Source organism: Microchirus variegatus (assembly GCF_963457635.1).
Source record: "Microchirus variegatus genome assembly, chromosome: 17".
Classification (NCBI taxonomy): Eukaryota; Metazoa; Chordata; class Actinopteri; order Pleuronectiformes; family Soleidae; genus Microchirus; species Microchirus variegatus.
In genome coordinates, this window is record NC_139818.1 from 17,474,552 (window position 1) to 17,493,670 (window position 19,119).

The 19,119-nt window shown below is 40.0% G+C and overlaps 2 protein-coding genes across 3 annotated transcripts; both read right to left on the reverse strand.

Annotated features, from left to right (window-relative positions):
- Window positions 1–822: 822 nt before the first annotated feature.
- galk1 (galactokinase 1) lies at window positions 823–6,075 on the reverse strand (the record flags this gene model as incomplete). Its single annotated transcript, XM_083904098.1, has 8 exons — window positions 823–1,549; window positions 2,866–3,028; window positions 3,119–3,269; window positions 3,863–4,044; window positions 4,144–4,279; window positions 4,385–4,504; window positions 5,106–5,295; window positions 5,911–6,075. The coding sequence occupies 8 exons, from the start codon at window positions 6,073–6,075 to the stop codon at window positions 1,475–1,477; spliced, it is 1,182 nt and encodes a 393-aa protein (XP_083760224.1). The 3' UTR covers window positions 823–1,474.
- A 408-nt stretch (window positions 6,076–6,483) lies between these two features.
- Window positions 6,484–17,595, reverse strand: rab3gap1 (RAB3 GTPase activating protein subunit 1). 2 transcript variants are annotated; one of them, XM_083903893.1, is made up of 25 exons: window positions 17,533–17,595; window positions 17,358–17,413; window positions 16,308–16,386; window positions 16,066–16,198; window positions 15,858–15,936; window positions 15,661–15,780; window positions 15,321–15,486; window positions 14,990–15,089; window positions 14,646–14,727; window positions 14,166–14,234; window positions 13,964–14,037; window positions 13,774–13,866; window positions 13,487–13,659; window positions 13,281–13,388; window positions 12,927–13,099; window positions 12,787–12,841; window positions 11,704–12,072; window positions 11,071–11,208; window positions 10,749–10,976; window positions 10,542–10,638; window positions 9,952–10,055; window positions 9,798–9,839; window positions 9,551–9,666; window positions 9,332–9,434; window positions 6,484–7,316 (listed from the first exon to the last, which is right to left on the reverse strand). In XM_083903893.1, the coding sequence occupies exons 1-25, from the start codon at window positions 17,548–17,550 to the stop codon at window positions 7,083–7,085; spliced, it is 3,009 nt and encodes a 1,002-aa protein (XP_083760019.1). In that variant the 5' UTR covers window positions 17,551–17,595; the 3' UTR covers window positions 6,484–7,082. The 2 variants fall into 2 exon arrangements, with proteins under 2 accessions (XP_083760019.1, XP_083760020.1); XM_083903894.1 differs by lacking the exon at window positions 9,798–9,839.
- Between the last annotated feature and the right edge of the window lie 1,524 nt (window positions 17,596–19,119).

The window sequence follows — 19,119 nt, forward strand, 5'->3', positions numbered from 1 at the left end:
CCGAGCGACGCAGTATTTACAGAGGAACGTCACGACTGGAAGCCGAAGTACGTCCCTGTCGCTCTTCCTTCTTTCACCACTGCAGCTGTAGCCCTCTCTCTCGGCGCTTCCTGCTAGGCTAAACTTCATTGGTTTGCTAACTCCGCCCTGGCGATGCATTCAAGTGCAACTCGTACATCGCAAAACTCTACAGCAAATGCTCTTATTCCCAGAGAGTTGGAGATTTTATGAAGCATTTATTAAATAAAATTAGTATAACATAAAGATAAGGTGAAGGGAGTAAAAGAAGGCTGGTATACAATAGAAACCGGTACAACTCAATGAATTGTATACATACTAGTATAGGCACACATTGAATCACAGTATCGTCCAATCAATAAAAATATACACAATATTAATATAATTTGCCCATGATGTAATATAGATTACTACTTCTACTACTACTAACAGTTATAATTATATAAAAAGTTATAATGAAGTTAACAACAATTTATCTGGAGACTGGGTGTCTACAACTGTATTGCCTTGCAAAATTTAATCTTAAAGGTGCATTATGTAATAAATTTAAAACAACTGGCCACAAAATCCTCCTTAATATGACACAGAGAGGAATAATGTTCATATAACATACTGAACTCACCAACAACAACAGTACAGCCAAAATATTTGCATTAAAAAAAATATTTTGCAGACTGCAAATCATGTTTTGGCATGTGGCGCCACCTACCGCCGTCTACCAATCATTGCAGTCAGTAGAGTCTCAAATAAATATAGTTGTGGTGATTTATTTTTTGGGGACACATACATGACAAATGACAAGTGAATTTACAATATGGACAGAAAATGTCATTATCACACTCAAAGCAAAGTTTGTGATAACATCAGATACATAGCAGCACAGTTTATATTTCATATACTTTAATCCACACACCTAAAAGATATTATTTATATAATTTGCAATCTCATTTATTCTCACCAACGCAAAAACGCAGCAAGTACACCATGATTATTTGAGTTTGAACACGTCAGACGGACAGACATGAGCAGAGAAAATTAAGACGTGTAAAGTTTGACACTGTGGGTACAACTTAATCTGAAAAAACAGACCACAGTCTCAGTAAAATAAACGTCGGCAAATCTTTTAAGCCGTGACACACTCATGACTCTCCCACAGGAGGTTTCATTTAAGCTACTGGCATCAAGTTAACCCTTCATTTCATGTTAGTCAAATGGAAGTATATAATCTATCAAGCGTTTGTGTTTACTGTTGCTACAAGGTATCTATAGGCAAAAGTATTTCATAATCAACATGAAACATAAAGTTACAAGGGAGATTTGTTGAAGAGTAAAGGCACTTCCCACGTTTTAGTGCAGCTCTAACTCTGCATGACTGATTAGAAAGTTATTAGCAGCAATTGTAAACAACAAAAAAACAAAACATCCAAGTGGTAAATGGCTGATGTGTTCAAATAATTCATGACAGACTGAGAGTCCGAGCTCCCGCTGAAGGAGTTGTGACATAGAATGTCGGGGTCCCATTGTATCGCTCCTATTAAGAAAGGAAAAACAAACACATCCAGACAATGAGCGCGGGAAACCACTGAAGCTTTAAGCCAACAGTGAGTCCCAATCAAATCAGTAAATCTGACAGTCAAGCGTGATATGTTTATGAAAACACACTGACGTGAAATGTACATTTTGTGAGTAACAAATTTGAACTAAATGCATTGTGGTGCAGGCACCTAATTAGACACTCCCTCTTTATTAGTTTCAGAACAACTGAACAACAGCCATAACCATATCTCTCCCAGTTTGAGGAAGGAAGTTCAGAGAGCAGGAGGAAAAGGCTGGATTTGTTTGCACAACAAGACACCTTTCCTCTACTGCCCAGAACTTATTCCACCTTTTCTTCCTTAACTACTGCTGCTTCAACACTAAGATTACGAACTAAATAACTAGCATTCAAAAGCCAAGCAAACACAGCCGTGGGACAAGGTAATAAGCGTTTTATCTGGTCATTAAACACTGTGATTAAGCTCAATTTAATGTTGGTGCAGATGTTTTAGTTACTGGCAAACAAGCGACTCTGACAAACTAAGAGCACAAAAACACCCACCCATGCTTGAATGCTGTCAGAATCAAAGACTCTTTGTTCAATTAAAAACAAGAATTTTGACAGTGTGATGTATTTACGCATCATGTGATATACTACCCCTCAAGCCGTTTGAAACAATTTCTCTGCAGTTCGTAACAAGACGGACCACATTAATAAAATTCCTGGGCTTATTTTCAGCAAAACCTGAGCTTGACTTTAAAAAAAACTGGAACTTATTTCAAGTGCGTCTTTTCTTTACTATCTAATCTTTCTCTGGGGGTTATGTTACCAGCAGTTACTGCCTGCTTGCATTGTTTGTCATAGTGGTCCTGTGGGAGTTTAGGCCTCAGCAGCTATTCCAGTTTCAGCCCGTTTGGCCTCAAGGTGCATGTATGGGGGCTCTTGAGACCCTGAGTTGTTGTTCTGTAGGAGAAGTGCTCATAAAGCAGGACTAGGAGAATGTTAAATGTATGTACAAAAGGCTTGAATGGAGCAGGAACAAAGCTCATAGTTGTTGGCACATGGCACAGGTTAAAATGGAGAAAAAGGACCTGGGTAGAATATGCTGACAATGCTGACATTGTCTGAAGTGAACACAAATAAAGAACCGGTTGTTCCACGCCCAGATGCACACGCGACCTCTGCTAATGTCCTCAATGTTAAGTAAAGTAAAAATCTGTAGTGAAGGATTAACAAGGAAAGTATCTCCAGTGAAACCAAGACTTTTGTAAACAGTAACAGAGAGCATGCATGATGATGAGTGTGTTCACCTTGATGTGAAGTATAGTCTTGTCAATGACACCGGCCTGCAACAAGGTCACAGTGCAACCGCCAAACCCTCCGCCTGTCATCCGGCTGCCAAACACCCCCTCCACCTCCATGGCTGCAGATACCAGCTCGTCCAGTTCCTTGCAGCTCACCTCGTACAGATCCCTGACACAAAAACACCAAAGTCACTGAACACCTCCTTAAATGTCTCTCAAACACTCTGACTCGGATGAGACGCAGCTGCTTGAACTATACCTGAGAGATTTGTGGCTCTCAACCATAAGCCTGCCAAAGTCTCTGTAGGCTCCTTTTTTGAGGCTCTCGGCAGCTTGAACAGTGCGTCCGATCTCCTCAATCACATGACGAGCTCTTCGATAAGTAACATCATCCATTTTGTCTCTTGCCTCTGGAATTATAAAGTGTTGTCAGTCAAACTGCTCTTGCTCTGGTCGACTTAACTTATTTTCATTATCATACATTATGTTTTGTCCATAAAATATAAAAAAATGGTCAAAACTATTTTCTAAACCTCAAAATGATGCTGATCTCAGATGTTGTTTTGTTTTATCCTTGAACCCAAGATATTCACTTTACTGGCATATTCACATTATGTAAGTAAATTATTTGTGTTAGAGCATTAATCTTATCTTAATCTGTCATTTGGTCCATAATATGTCAGAAAATGTTGATTGGTGTTTCCCAAACCTTACAATTATGATATTCTTAAATGCCTTATTTTGTCCTCAAACTAAAATCATTCAGCTCTAATGATTTCTGGGGCAAAGAAACTAGAAAATATTCCCATTTAAAAAGCTGAAAAACCAAGAAGCTTGTATTAATTATCGAAAATAAACAAACACTCAAACTCATTTATCAATGATGAAAATAGTTGACTGTTAATATATTATATGGACAGATTATCAATAGATTATTATAAACTGTGACATGAGATCTACGGAATGAAAAAGAACAAGATAATCAACAAAATGTACTTCACACCTTCCAAGTCCTTCATGGTGGCGTCTCTGAGACTGGCCTTTCCCAGGATCGATGCAGCCTGCTCGCACTGTCTGCGTCTCGTGGGATACTCACTGCCAGTCAGAGAGTGCTTCACGTTTGTGTTAGTGATGAGAATGACCAGCTCTGGGTCTGTCAGGGGGATGGAGGTGGCTTCCAGGGACCTACGTCAGACACCAAAGTGAATGTAAATATGTATTTTCTACATGACAATGTCAAGGACATTTGGATTCATCTACTCTCACACTGGATGTTTACACTACCTGCAATCGATGAGCAGAGCGTGCCCCTCCTTCCCAAGGACAGACACAAACTGATCCATGATGCCACATGGCACACCAGCATGAGTGTGTTCTGCCTGCTGACAGCTCATCGCTTTGGCCACCTTGTCTCCATCATCTACGGAAACAGGGCAAATAAAGGCTCATATATACTGCACCTGCAGATCCACACTCACACAATTAAAGGAAAACATTTAATACACTGTAATAGAGTGACTTTGACCTGGCTTGAGTTGCTGCAGGAATGTGTAGACAGCCACTTCCAGAGAGGCAGAGCTGGACAGGCCTCCTCCCAGAGGAACACTGCTGGCTATGACTGCCCTGAAACCTGGGAGAGGAGGTGCTGAGGCAAACAAAACACAGAGATAATACACATTACATCAATGTCGTGTCTTGCAAAAACCACGCAAGATAAGATGATACCGAGATTAACAATTATCTGCTGTGTGTCTACTCTCATTTACTTTCAGTAGTGACAATTTGAAGCTGGAGGGCAAAACTTGTTGTTTCTAATATTATTCTGCCTCTGTTTAGTCAGCGTTCTTCATCAAGAATCGGGCTCATACTTGTCAGGCAATACTATCAGATATGAAGCAGCAGAATTGACTTCTGAAACTTTTGCGGCTGCGTCGTCATGTTTTCAGTCATACTCCAACCTCACGTTACTCGCGCAATGTTGCTTCTCTTTCTGTCTCGATGTAAATAAAATCACTTCCTGTCGCCAGGCAACATGAGATGTAAACACTGCTATACTGAGAAACACAGGGAATAGTGTGGAGCAGACAGGCTAATCAGCATTGTGTCAACTCATTTGACAATAGTTTGAATGCAACTGACATTTGTTTATATTAAAGAGCCAACACTACAGTTTTAATACTTTTGGTATTTAAAAAAATAAGGAGGATTTTTTGAGTTGTGGATGCAGCCATTGTTCTTTTGTTTACCCCTGTAATGTTGGATAACACCTTTCACATAGTTTGCCCAACTGGGTGATCCTGGACACAGCAGTGATCCATCACTGGGCAGGCTGAAGTCCACTCTAACAGGCTCATCAACATCCTTGGTTGCCGTCACCACCGTGACGTCCTGTCCAGAGGTTTTACTGCCAACCACCACAGTGACCAGAGGCAGTGCCTTCGCCACAAAACACAAAAAAACGTGAAAAAACAAAAAAAGTGTTTGTTAATCTCAGAAAATCATGTTATTCCACAAGCACAACATGTAGACTTGTAGCTGCTGGGGGTCTTTCAAACTACATTTGATTAATTGTTCATTCAGACAGTTTATATAGGAAAGCAAATAGATGTTACAAAGCAAACAGACTTGATGTTCTAGAGCCAGGTGATGATGCCTATGTTTACAATCCAGGCAGCCAGTGTCAGTACAATCTCTAGTAACATGCATAGGAAGTGAAACATGTAAACAGAGGTACTGCAGTGAAGTCAGTTTTGCATTGGATATTTGACATTAATTCACACCGTGTCATATGACACATGACACAATGTCTTCTCCCCCAACTCTTTCATTGATTTTAATGTTTCTACTTAAAATTGTCTAATCTATCCATTCTAATCCAGGGCTGCGGATAGTGAATCTTTTTAATGCAGCGACTTGTCTGCAACAAGAACACGATTCAAGCTGAACGTCACTTCACAGGTTTAACACAACCACTCTCACATAAGTGAATATCAGTTCAGTTCAGTTTAGTTTATTTCGAACATGTGAATATAAGTGGGTATATAGGTTTACCATTGGCAGAACAAATCCCTGGTTGTAGTCGGTGTGTTCCCCGATCAGGTTGACTCTTCCCGGAGCACACACCGCCACCAGAGGCGCCTCTTCCCCGAACAGCTTTCCATACTGATGCCGAGCACCTGCCACCAGCTCTGAGACGCTTGGAAAAGAACTGGCCATTGAGCTAAAGACCACTTAAAAGATGAATTAAACTACCGAATAGACCGAAATGGAGGAGGGGGAAAACAACAGTTGACGTGTACGTTTTCTGTTGTGAAACTAATCTACAAGTTTTCTTCCTGCTTGTTGACTTCTTCTTGATTAGTAGCGGTTAACACAGCTCTACCGCCCCCTCCCGGATTGGAGTATTCACAACAGTTTCTCATTCCAGTAACTACAAAACAATTCTAAACAAATGCTATATACCTCCCAGGAAAACAAGCCGAATCAATACAAATAAACGATTCCTTAGTTTATTTATTTTAATCAGTGATATTTTTCATTATAAGCTTTTTCATCTGTCAAGAAATACCCTTTATTTCATAATCTGAACATGTATATGACAAAGACAGAAGCACAGATTGAGACAAGAGAACAGCATTTATTACATTACATACATTTTGGATCCACATTTGACATTTGCCGTGGTTCACCCATTACAGATCACTTGTCACATCAGTACGACACATACCATATATGTTTTAATAACATGACAAAAGTGAGTTAATTGCACAGAAGTGAAGAGAAATGAATGCAAACTGTTGAGCAATCGGACTGGCCACTGCTGCGATTAAGTACATACAAGTTAAACAATTTAATTATTGAGCATTTTTAACTAATATATTAACAATAATTATTTATGCAAATGCTTTCTTGTTTTTAGGGATCAGCAACTGTTAAAGTCGAGTGGAATCAATACATTAAAATATCATGGACTTCAACACATGGACATGATGTGTGGTGGGTGATTCATGTTATTGCATGTTGTCAATAATAATATATTCCACATTTTAATTACTGCAATTGGGAATCATTTTAAAGTGGCACTATGTACCTTTGGTTGAGCAGCAGCGCCCTCTGCAGCCACAAGTTGTTATCAATACTGTTGAGCCTCTGCTTCTGGTGCAACTTTGATTTAGCAAATGGAACATGGTTTGTAAGATTAAATAACGTGTAAACGTATGATATTAGAAGAAGGACGTGTCCAAAGAGAAAGCCCCCGCCAGCCTAAACTCCTCCCTCATCAGTACACAGAAGAGCCGCTGCGGCAGAGGTTTGGAGTACGGCGCCGGCCGAGGGACGCACGTTCTCAAAAGAATCTCCCGGCCTGCCGGAGACGGGAAGTCAGGCACTTTGTTGCTTCCTCCTGTCGATTTCCTGTCACTGCCCGAGTCTTCATCCAGTGGTGATAGTAGGGCAGCCTGAGGTGGAGAGAAAGGGAAGTTAATAATCAACAATTTAAAAAAAATGGGAAACGGGGCGAGGTCTTTGTGTAGTGTGTATGTAGTTCAAAAAGCATAAAGCATATAAACTGTTTATATCCACACTGTGAAAAAACTGAATATCCTGTCTGTACACAGGTTAATTTTTTTAGTTGTGCTATGGACCATTTTTAAAAGGCCAACATTTTAGGTTAATTTTTTGGCAGAAATTTAAGATAAAATAATCATACTTTATTTTCATCGAAAGCTACATAGGTTCTCCAACACACTTGGAACTGAAGGGGGTGAGGGCTGCTCAGCTGCAACACGCACATTTACACATTGTACATTTAAAGATTATTTTTTAAAGGCTTATTCATGATGTATCTTATAAACAACAAGCCAAGAATATGTTAATGTTACCATGTCCAACTGTCACTGGCACTGACCCACTTAAGACCAAGTAATCCATCCTTAGTGATCCAATCAAAACCTCTAAGTACAGGTTTTTAAACACATCCAAGATACATTGAAGAATGGATCACTCAGATTGTGTCCTGGACGCCTACTCAGCTGATATCCCCTTTCCTGCAGTTTCACAATAAACCAAAATGATTTATATTTGTGACGCCTCAATATCAAAACTCTGATCAGGAATCTAGATATGGGTTTACACTTAAACAGAATAATCTCAGTAGCAAAGGCTGGAAACTTTGGTTTATTCCACCTTGAATACTTTTTCTGCTATGGCCATGAGTATAATATCGTGCAATAAACCATAGATTTTCTGTGTGCTGTAACCCATATATGATGTTTACATGCACAAAAGCTCTCTCACACACACAGGCACACAAAAACAAAAAACAGTGAGGTCAGGGTGTGCAGGTAAAATACTCTGTGTCTACTTCAAACTTACTGAATACCACATTAAATAAGGAGGAACACTTTAAAAGGAGGAGGGACAAAAGGAAGTTGAATATTGATTATTGTGGACTAAACTAAACATGTAAAGCCCAAAAGATAGAGACACATCAGACTCTTGACTCAGTACAGTAGTCAGGGGAAGACAGAAAATGGAGGACAAAAATAGGATGAGACAGTTATTTGGTTTTTACGTGTGAATAAAGACTGCTGATCTGGAACTACAGGGAATCTAACACCAGCTAGCCACCAAATCAAGACTATAATCACTACACATATTATGTACACATAATATTTTGCTGTGCAAACCTCCATGTCACCAAAAATAGTCTCCTTTTAAAACAGGCCGCATCAGAGGAATATGAGAGGGGATGGAGATAAAATACAGGAAGTCAATTTGTTTAATCATTTGCTCCATTTGTCGATATTAAACACTGAATCATTTCATTATTGTCTACTATTCGATCTAAGAAACTAAGCAGAGATTGCGCCTGAACTGTATTTTACCTAATTTTAATATAAAGTGATAAACTTTATGTATCATAGGGTTTTAATCTCACTGAACATAATCGTGTAAATAACAGAAAAGCTTTCAGCATTACATGCACCAAACACCATACCGGGAAATGATTGAAAGAAATAATTTAAATACTGAAAAATATAAAGGGGGCTTTTATTTTGTAAAGAGGTGCAGACTCTGCAGAAGCGTTGCATATATGCTGAAATAAACGCATATATGTGCATTTTCGTGTTTGTTGTTCACATGCCATGGATGGAACAGTAGAGGGACTGGGTTTTTTCTTGTATTTTGAGGGGGGGGAGGTGAAGTCTCATTGGTCATTGTTACCTCATCACTGGTGAAGTCAGTCAGCTTTACACAAGCAGCAGGGGGGAAAGAAATACACAAACACATGGTCGAATGGAGAAAGTGTAACAACAAAAAAGAAAAGAAAAAAAAAAGAACAATCACATAACTGTGTTTCAAGAGGGTCTGAGGAACTGCTTTATCCATTCACTTACACATGTGAGTTTCTCAGACAAGATATGAACAGAATCACAGATACTTGCAGGAGTGAGAAGGTGAGACTTCTTACCCTCTGAGCGTTGACAAACAGCCTGTGAATGATGCTGCCGGCCGGGCCCTGACCTGCTCCTATGACGACAACTTCTGGTTCCTCCAACAGTGAGCTCACAAACCTCGACAAAAAAAAAAACAACCAATATGATTTCAGCTGGCTTTTGATTGGTCAGTAACATGTCATGTGGTCCTGGGCAGTTATGTGGAGACAGCCAGAGACAACTGCATGACTCACTTCTCTAATTCATCCCTGTTCTCTCCCTTCTCGCTGTCATTGACAGCAAACTTGGCCTTGAGCGAGCGAGCTCGAGTGATGGCGATCTCCATGGAAATCAGCTGGTTGATGAAATCCTGTAGACAAAAAAAAAAAAAGAAGTCACATTAACATGCGGGCAGAACCAGAACTGAACTCAAAAGTCCTGTACCTCCACCAAACTAACAAGCCCATATATATCCATATGTTTTAAAGAAAGTTTGCTCACACGGGGATGAAGCATGGACCTCTGGTTATTGCGCGACCAACTCTACAGGTCAAGGTGACATTTAATCAAGTTGTGTTTTTGAGAATTAAACAATAAAAAACGAAAAAGAATGAATGAACACGGGGTTACATTTCCAGCCTGTCCTGTCACTGACCTCCAACTTCTTGTTGTCTTGGTTGTAAGGGTGAAGCAGCTTACAGGCTTGAGAGATCGCCTGCTGAATGCTTTTCTTGACCGATGGAATATCTTCTACCGACTCTGAGAGAAGAGACAGGAGAGAAGAGATTAAAAGCTACAGTGAAAACCTTTTTTCCATTCTGTACATTTAGACTAGGCCTCATTCTGAAATGCTTTTATACATTTTAAGAGACAAAAAGGACATAAAAAATAATTAAGCTGAAGATGAAAATAGTGTGTGTAGGAGCCATGTCTAACTTTTTAGGAGATTCCCTCCCCCCCAACCACTAGGGGGCTGAATTTCATCTCTTGTGTTCTGCCTGAGGCTGACACATGCTTGTTCAATGGAAAATAAGCAGACTTCGGAAGAGAAGAAAATAATCACAGATATAATTCCAGACACAAAGGAAGAAAATGGTCATGATTTATACCTTTATACCTATGATATTTTTTATGAACATTAAACATCGACATGTCTGTCAAAGGCACAGTTTTCCAGACACTTTTTAAGGCTTAAGGAGATGTTAGGCACTTGTGACGAGATGCAACGAAACAATAGTGACCTACCCTCCTCTTTCAACTTCAGAATAGCAGCATGAATTATGCACGGCAGGAGATGGCGGGTCAGATCTGCAGGCTTCTGCAATGCCAAATAATGCAGGACCTAAAAATACAAACGCCATATCCAGTCAGGGACATTGTTTTATAGGAGAAAGCTTAATTCAGTGGCGTCAGCTGTTGCTGTATTTTCCTGCTCTTCAGAACAAAAAATACCTTCTCAGCCTCCTTAGTGTCATCGAAAAGTCTTTTCTGGCGGCGTACAGGTGTCACTCTGGCCGTGTCCCACGCTTCCACCCACATGTTGCCTGGGATCTTCATCCTGGGACTGAGACTGCCCTTCACTACCGTGGCACCCTTCTCGTCCACCACCTCCTCCTCCACGTAATCCCGAGGCGAATACCAGCGCACAAAGTCCGCCAGAACACAGCCAGGGTTGGCCGCCTGTGAAGAGACGTGGACAGTGCTTTCAAATCGGATATACAAATACATCCTTAACTAATTAGACTGCGCTGACAGTGGACAGGCGTTTCCTCACCTTAAAGGACTCCATGTCAGAGAGTAGACAGGCGCTCTGCATCCGTGCACGCAGGTGTGTACCTTCAGCTGATGTGCCCAGTTTGGCCAGAACCTCTGACTGCTCTTCCAACAGATCCTCTGTCATGGGAGCAGGTTCCTGAAAAATCACAATTGATAATTGCAATTTTAGGCTCACCAGAGAGACAAATAACGCGCCGTTTACTGATACATACAATCGAGAGATGCTGGAGTTACTAGAGATGTGGCAAGAAGCTCATCCTGATGGTGTCATTAATGGCTCTTTTCAACATCATGAACATTTACTCAGTTGTATGCACTTAACCATTGCATGTAATGTTTTTGTTGCACATTTACAGCAAAAAAGTTTGACTACTTTATTTACTACTTGTTTTCCCTGTGCATTTGTATCTTGAAATAATATTGAAGTACTTCTTGGTCAGTGCATTTCTTCAAGCACTCTGTACTCTGTAGAGAAAAGCCACAGTCCTTTTTTCTCAAATTCAGCTGAAGCTCTTAGCTATTAATTAACTAAACCAATATGTTAATTAATAAATAAATAAAAATCCAATTTGACCAAAATAACAACCTATGACAAACAGGGTGTAAATGTGTGAGAGAAAGTGATGCTAACCTGTGTAACGGGAACATAGAGAGGTTCTGACGAGTTGAGTAGAGTCATGTTGTTAAAAGGGTGCAGTCTGCCCTCAGCTTTAGTTTTACTTCCATTCTTTTCACCGTCGTTCTGCTGACCTTCGGCCTCCCCCTGATCACTGAGGCACTCAAAGAACTCCTCCTCGCTGTCGCTCCAGGAGTCCCAGGACTTTCCCGGGGACACCTCCTTTGTCGAGCTGGACGCGGTCGCCGTTAACGTCGCAGAGTCCGGCCTGTGGCTGCTGTTCGGGCCGCCGCCTGACACTTTGCGCTCTCTCTCTTTGCTATCGTCTTGCGCCTTGCGAGCTTCATCTCTGGCCCTTCTTCTCTCGATGCAGCAGTTCAGCATCTGTGTGGGAATGTGAGGCATCTTTCAGTAATGGAATACAAAACTCTAATCCTTTGAGCAATTTAAACCCTGGGAAAGTTTGGTTCTCCCAGGGCTGATTGCTACAGTAGCGACACATCCAATGACATGACAGCTACTTCGTGTATTTAGTTATTAGACATGGTCAAGACAACCTGCTGAAGTTCCAAATTGAACATTATAACAGGTTTACAGAAAATGGTCTGAAAGAGAAAAAATATCCTGTGAACAGCAGTTCATTAGTTAAAAATGCCTTGTTGATGTCAGCAGATGGACTGCAGCAGAAGAAGACGGCCATTTTGCTGTATTAGGCGTATTGTGTATCTACTGTAAAGTAATGATTGAGCTCCGGGGCTTTAGTTTGAGTTGTTCCATAAGGCTGTTTGAAGAGTAAGATCATCTCTACAGCATACAATCCATTAACTTCAAGTAAATCCTGTAAGACCTGTCCAGAGTGTATCCGGCCTTTCGCCCTAAGTCAGCTGGGATTGGCACCAGCAGCCCCGCAACCCTCATGGAGAGGATAAAGCAGTAGACAATTAATGAATGAATGAATAAATCCTGTAAATAATATAGTCCAAATACATTTTATCAACACAATTATTGTATGTTTGTGGTCAAATTACTTTCCTTTTTTTTAGAAGCATTTTATTAAAGCATTATTGCACAAATACACACTTTTACATAAATAACTACCTGGAGCTTCTGATGTAAAAGACAACAGCGAAGGTCAGGAGATCCTTCAGTCAGGCTGCAGAGTAAGAAGCAGAGGGCAAAGGTTGAATATGAATAAACATGACTGTGTCAAGAGAGAGTTTATCTATGAGGAGACTCACCCATAAATGAGGTAGTTGTTTTCCCAGCGGTAACGCAACTCTAGTACAAACTCCTGCCAGAGGTGGGCAACGGCCCGCAGTCCACCCTGATTATAGTTCACCAGACACACACACAGGGCCAGGCGGAAGGTCAGACTGTCACTGGGCGCTGACTTCAGCTGGAGGAAAAGGTTCTGGACACACAAAGTACAAAGGAGGCAACACAGTGTATTGGGGGGGTTTTAAAGAGGGATAGAAGTACAAACACCAATGTTTAAGCTCAGATACACACATTTTCAAAGATACTATGCAAATAATAGAGATTATATAGTCATAGTAGGCGAAAGTGTCTTTGTATTAAAAGAGCAGACTTACATAGTCGGAGTTTTTATCTTGGTCCACTTTCCCACAAGAGTTTGTCTTTGCAGCTTTGCTCTTGCTGTTGTCTGACGACTTCTCCACAGCAGCATCAGGAAAGAGATACTGAGACATAAAAGAAATGTTGTCAACCATTTTCGTGATTGTTTTCTGTGATAATGATACACTTATTGAAAAAGAAATGAAATGAAAAAAACCCTTACCAGAAGGACAGAATTTAATACATCAGCATTGAGTGGTGACTCATCATTGCGTCTATGGCGCCTGATGTGCTTTCGGGCGCTGTGCACCATATTGGAGACGGACAGTTTAGATATTGGCACTGCTGCTGCTGGCTCTGTTAGCTTAGATAATGCAGAGCTGATGTCATTATTTTCTAAAGAGAGAGAGAGAGAAAAAACAGAATATGTTTAGTTGGCTCCATGTTTTAAATGTTGTTGTGCTTCTTTTCGACATCACAAGGAGAAACTGTGCGATCCAATAATCTCACCTTTTCCATCATCTTCAACCATTCGTCTTCCAAGAACTTCTTCTGTTGACTCTTTCCTACCACCGAGCTTCAAGAACTCGGTTAATAAGTCACCTGCAATGGGCATACAACATTTAAATGCACTTAATTTGAAAGTAAATATCTCCCCAGAAATGTCAACCCAAGACACAATCCAAGAACTTCATCTTACCCAGTAAACACTGAGGGTTTTCTGCTGCCCTGACTCGGACTGACCAGTGAGGAGCTTGGACAGGGTCAAGGTCACTGACAGGTAACACAAAGTAAGCATTCTTAGAATAAAATCTTGTTAAGATCATCAGAGGAGTAGAATACTTTGCAGTGGAATTTATTTTAGAGTAAGTGCAGTCAGAGAATCTATGACACACTCTCACCTGTAGACTTCGTTGTCCACGACTATGCCCTCTGTCAGGTGAGGCCAAGTGGTTGCAAGATGAAGTTCACTACAAGAGAAAATAATAGAATATTGTAAGCAAATACTCTTTAATTAGATCATAGAGTACAGTATATACTGTAAAAATGGTTTGCCAGCGCTGTCACTCACACTGGTGTCCACAGACTTCAATTCAAATAGTAATCTCTTTGTAACTAGCAAGGTCGCCCCCTAGTGATTAACTGCTATGTCCACTTTGTAAATACAGTGTATTAGTCAAAAACACATTCCCAACCCTGCATTCCTGGAGCATCATGTGATCTCCACCAGGTTAATAATAGGTGTTGGTTAATGGTGAAAAGGAAAATTCAGATTGAAATAATTCAATAATTGAACCGCCCTATTATACATGAGAATATACTGCAAATAACACAAGAGAACTGATGTTTATGAAAATCCCACTGAAACCATGGGTCTTTACCTGATCGGCTCCTCACAGGCTCCAAAAGGAAGCTTTCCAAACTCCACTCCTCCCACCTCACTGCCAAGAAGTGTGTCAAAGTCTGCCACAAAAAAGAAATTCATAAACATTGAAATACACATAGACCAAATGAAAAAAACAACAACTGAAAAACCCACACATTGCTTGTAAAAGTAATGTGTCTTTCGGCTGATCATCCACGAGCGGATGGCCTGCACTTTTGATTTGGCAGAGATTATACAGTCAGAAGTTTATGGATCAATTTTTGTCAAATTCTGTGTTGCACTTTGATACCATGACAGAATGTAATATTTGAAAATACCGATAATTGAAATAACTGATACCTGGAGGCTGCTGCGGCCACGAATGCTGCTGCCAATCCTGGAGAATGTAGGTAAAACGGATCGCGATGTTGACAGGTGGTTGAGGTGACAGGCTACAACCCTGAGAAGAAACAACAAGGTTACTGGGTGTTTTTTTTATTTAAGTTGCTAGAGATTTGACTTCAGGTTCTCATCCAGGTCTTGTCCTTAACTGGAATATTAAATCATATGTGCAGACTCATGTAAACAAACTTAATTTGCTTTTACAAGAAAGCAGTCTTGTTACTTGCCCCTACATCAGTACATGCCTATATACAGACACGTCAGGTGTGTCTTGCTCTATACCACTTACTATCTTAGACTTGAAGATGTCAAGCAGGCCAGACAGGTGGTTGTACTGACTCGGCACCTTCCGGAGGTGGACCATCTCAAAGTCAGTGCGCACACCTGGTCCCTGACACTCGCCAGCATACATCTTCCTCCACTTCTGCTGGATCTGAACAAATACTGGGACCTGACTGAAAGCAGACAGATACAGAGGAAAATGTAAAATATCTCTTGGGTACTGCTCCTTTTTAGTTTTGTTCTCTGTAGTTTTTCAGAGCCTGCTTCATGACACAATATGACATATTATGTTATCATGACGTGGTTTACATTTATACGACAATTAGTCACACTGGAAAGTCACTCACCAGCCACTGTTGGCCAGAGAAATGGAGATGGAGCTGTGGAGCAGATTGCATTTTGACTCGCTGATGACGGCCTCACAGTTAGTTCCAGGGGTGACGACGACAAATTCTCGTAAGCCATACCTGTCACCACAGAGAAATGTCAAAACATCTAATGATAAATGGCAGTAAACAAAAGGGTAATGAATGACCGAACTCACCATCTGACCAGACAGTGGGCTCGAGGAGGGAAATCATTGTTCATACACAGAAGGTCCTGCATTGCCAAGGGGAATGCGTCTGCACAGTGAAGAATTGAGCCATGTGAAATGCAAGTGAAATATTACACTAAAATGCAAATCCTAAAACATTGCTGATAACTCTATTAGATAACCTAAATATTACAGTGCACTCAAGTCAAGGTCATACCTTCCTCCTGCTTGTCCTTCTCATCGTTCGTCTCCTGTTCTTGTACCAGGAAGTAGTGAGTTATTAAGAACTTAAAGTCGGCAAAATTTATTTCTTGCGCTTTCTCGCCCCAGGAGCATCTATTGTATTCACCCTGTAATCAAACAATGTTAGGTCACAGAGGGCAGATGAAAAAAACCAACAACTAGCAGCATAATGTTGTTGCTCCGCTGAATATTTGCGGCTTAATAAGAGCAGCATACCTTTTCTACGGGCAACCGTCCTGCAGAATTACCAATCAGCTTCCAGTCATTTAGCACTTCCTCGATTCTTGACACAAACCTGCAGCAGCAGCAGGGATTGGTTTAAATACACCAATAAGAGAGCTAACTTGATGTGAAACCCTATACAACCCTATACAAATAAACAAATACAAACTTTCTGTGGTCTTTACATATTATTGCATTTGTCTTTAAACAGGACATCCCTTGAGGTGAAAACCAAGACCATTCCAGTACAAGATACCACAGTACAAATTATACAAGGAACAAATCAAAAGAACACATTTAAAATCAACAAAAGACAACAAATACACAATACCAAGTCCAAGCAATACAGTTTTCAGTCAACGTTTTTAACTCATTCAGGGAGCCGACATTATTGACCAGGAAGCAGAAGGCTGCTCTACCAAGTACAGATAACATCCTAGGAAGAGTTATTATTTTGATAGTTATTGTTTACTGACATTAGGATTACGTTGTAATGAAGGGGGTTTACCCATTGCAACTTTGAAGGAGAAAATGGGCCATTATGGCAAGATACCTATAATTCCATTATGGATTTTGTAGACATATTTTACTTCCAGTTTCAGATATCTACAACATTATTATGACTAGTGGTCATAACTCAAGATCAGGATATATTAAATTATCCCCAATTGAAGATGAAACTGTAGTTTTAACTAGAAAGAATGACGTTACAGATATCTACAACTAAACTTCATATATGAGATTACGACTAGTCAAAATGACGTCACATATATCTGTAAAGGTCAAACCTGGCGATTAAATGTTTAAAAAGGCTTAGCATAATACCAGTGTTGCTGTCTCCTGTGGTTTCATGGAGGCCAGGAATTCAGATTAAGTTCACAATGACGTGTTCATGTCGCAGTGTTTGTCAAATGTCACCAGCTGTTTTTTTTAGCAACCTTAAGCGTTGTCTTCGGGTTTTGAACAGTTAGTACGACATTGTAAATGTCGCTTCGTGTATGTATTTGTGTGTATTTGCAGCGGAGTGATGATAACTGAACCTACCGTTCCCACTCCGACGCTGTGGTGAAGTCGGTGATCTCAAACACCTCAGACTCGGGCTGCAGAAGAAAGACATACGTTGGAAATTGATCAAGATTAATTATCTTTTATTAGAGTCACTTCAAACTTACTGTCACTCATTACTGAACCGATTAAACTCTAAATAAAGTGCACTCACGTCACTGTCAGCAGCCATGATAAGATCCCTCTGTTGATGTTGTTGTCAACTTCTTGTGTGTCCACTTCCTGTAGCTGCTCGCTCTATTTCTTTTGTTTCCGGTATGATGAACCCTGCGCGACGTGTTGCTGCCCTCTAGTGTTTAAGCAGATTGCAGATTTGTAGATAAATAAATAAATAAATAAATAATTAAATAAACAGATGAATAATTCAATAAAAATAAATAAAGTATGTTTTATCTCTTTCATTCTACCTTTTATTTTGCTTTTTCCCCCCCAACTTTTACTCATTTGAGATCAGCCAGCATGAATAGATTTTTATTTTTTTCTATATTTTTTAAATATTTATAAAAATATTAATACATTATTTTACATACATTTGTTATGTGCAGTAGATTTAGATTTAGATATTTTTGTATAACTTCTCTTATGCTTCATAATCGGCAGTTTTATGACAATTTAGAGGTGTGGAGATGTCCAATTCTGCCAAGTGATCCCAATTCCACTCCACTTATGTTCTGTGCTATAATGTGTACACACATTACATTCATTACATTATATGTGGGTAAAATAAAAAGGCATCAAATACTTAGTGAGATATATTTATTAGTTGTAAAAATACATAGTGGCAATTACACAAAACAAAGAGAGTTGTATAAACCATATACTGTCACTTCCTTCTCCTTTTCACAATGCAATTAGTCACCACAATTGCTTCGAGTCGCCGGACTCTTCACAGACCAGAACTAAGGTCTCAGAGGTCCGGCTGACTGATGTTATATGCAGAAACAAAACAGCTAACTGGGGTTAACAAAAAAAAAGAAGCAGAGGTCATAGGAGTCAGAGACAGTATTAGGAGGAAATAGCCTTCCAGCCATGATCCCAAGACAGTTAGGGTCCCGTTGCTGCTCAGTGGCCTGTTGTTCAGAACAATTACGTCCACATGCAACAGGTGCCTTTACAACCTGAGCACAGATAGGGAAAGAAAACATAAATCAAGCGAGACATTTCTGTACTAAACCTGTTCAGTACTTCACTATGACTCTATGACTGGTAAATGTCAATCAGAGTAACAACACAAGTCTTGTTTCACAAGTCAGGTTACATGTAAACAATTTTTAAGAAGTCTCCTATGAATGTCAGCTCTATTCTTCTATAATATTTCATTTCAGCAATGCAGCATAAAGGTATTTTACCCTCGGTCAACACTTAAGATGAGAGATTATCAACTAAGTGGCACTTGCTAGCTGGTTGCTACTTCATAAACATCACATTAGAGAGAACACGATTTGCACGTTTGTTGCATTGAAGCTGCAGTAAATTACAGGAATACGACCGACTTGTACACCAACCAAGGTGCTCCATGTTACACAGCAAAGACATTTTATGGTCCAATAACTTGACAGTGGTGGAGGTTACACACATGCATTACTGTGTAATATTAGTGTCGGGGTATACAGGGGTTTTACAAGTGTTCAAAATTCTTGGTATTTCAAAAATATAGACAAAAATAACACTTTAGAATACTAGAATACACCAAATTTAAAACAATCTTTTCACAACGCTCTCCAAACCCAGCGCTTTTAGA

Coding starts and splice junctions, on each gene's coding strand:
- rab3gap1 (XM_083903893.1), bottom strand. Junction 16,199..16,307: donor GACGGTTGCCCGTAGAAAAG/GTATGCTGCTCT, acceptor GTTTGATTACAG/GGTGAATACAATAGATGCTC. Junction 9,840..9,951: donor AAGACAACAAGAAGTTGGAG/GTCAGTGACAGG, acceptor CTTGACCTGTAG/AGTTGGTCGCGCAATAACCA.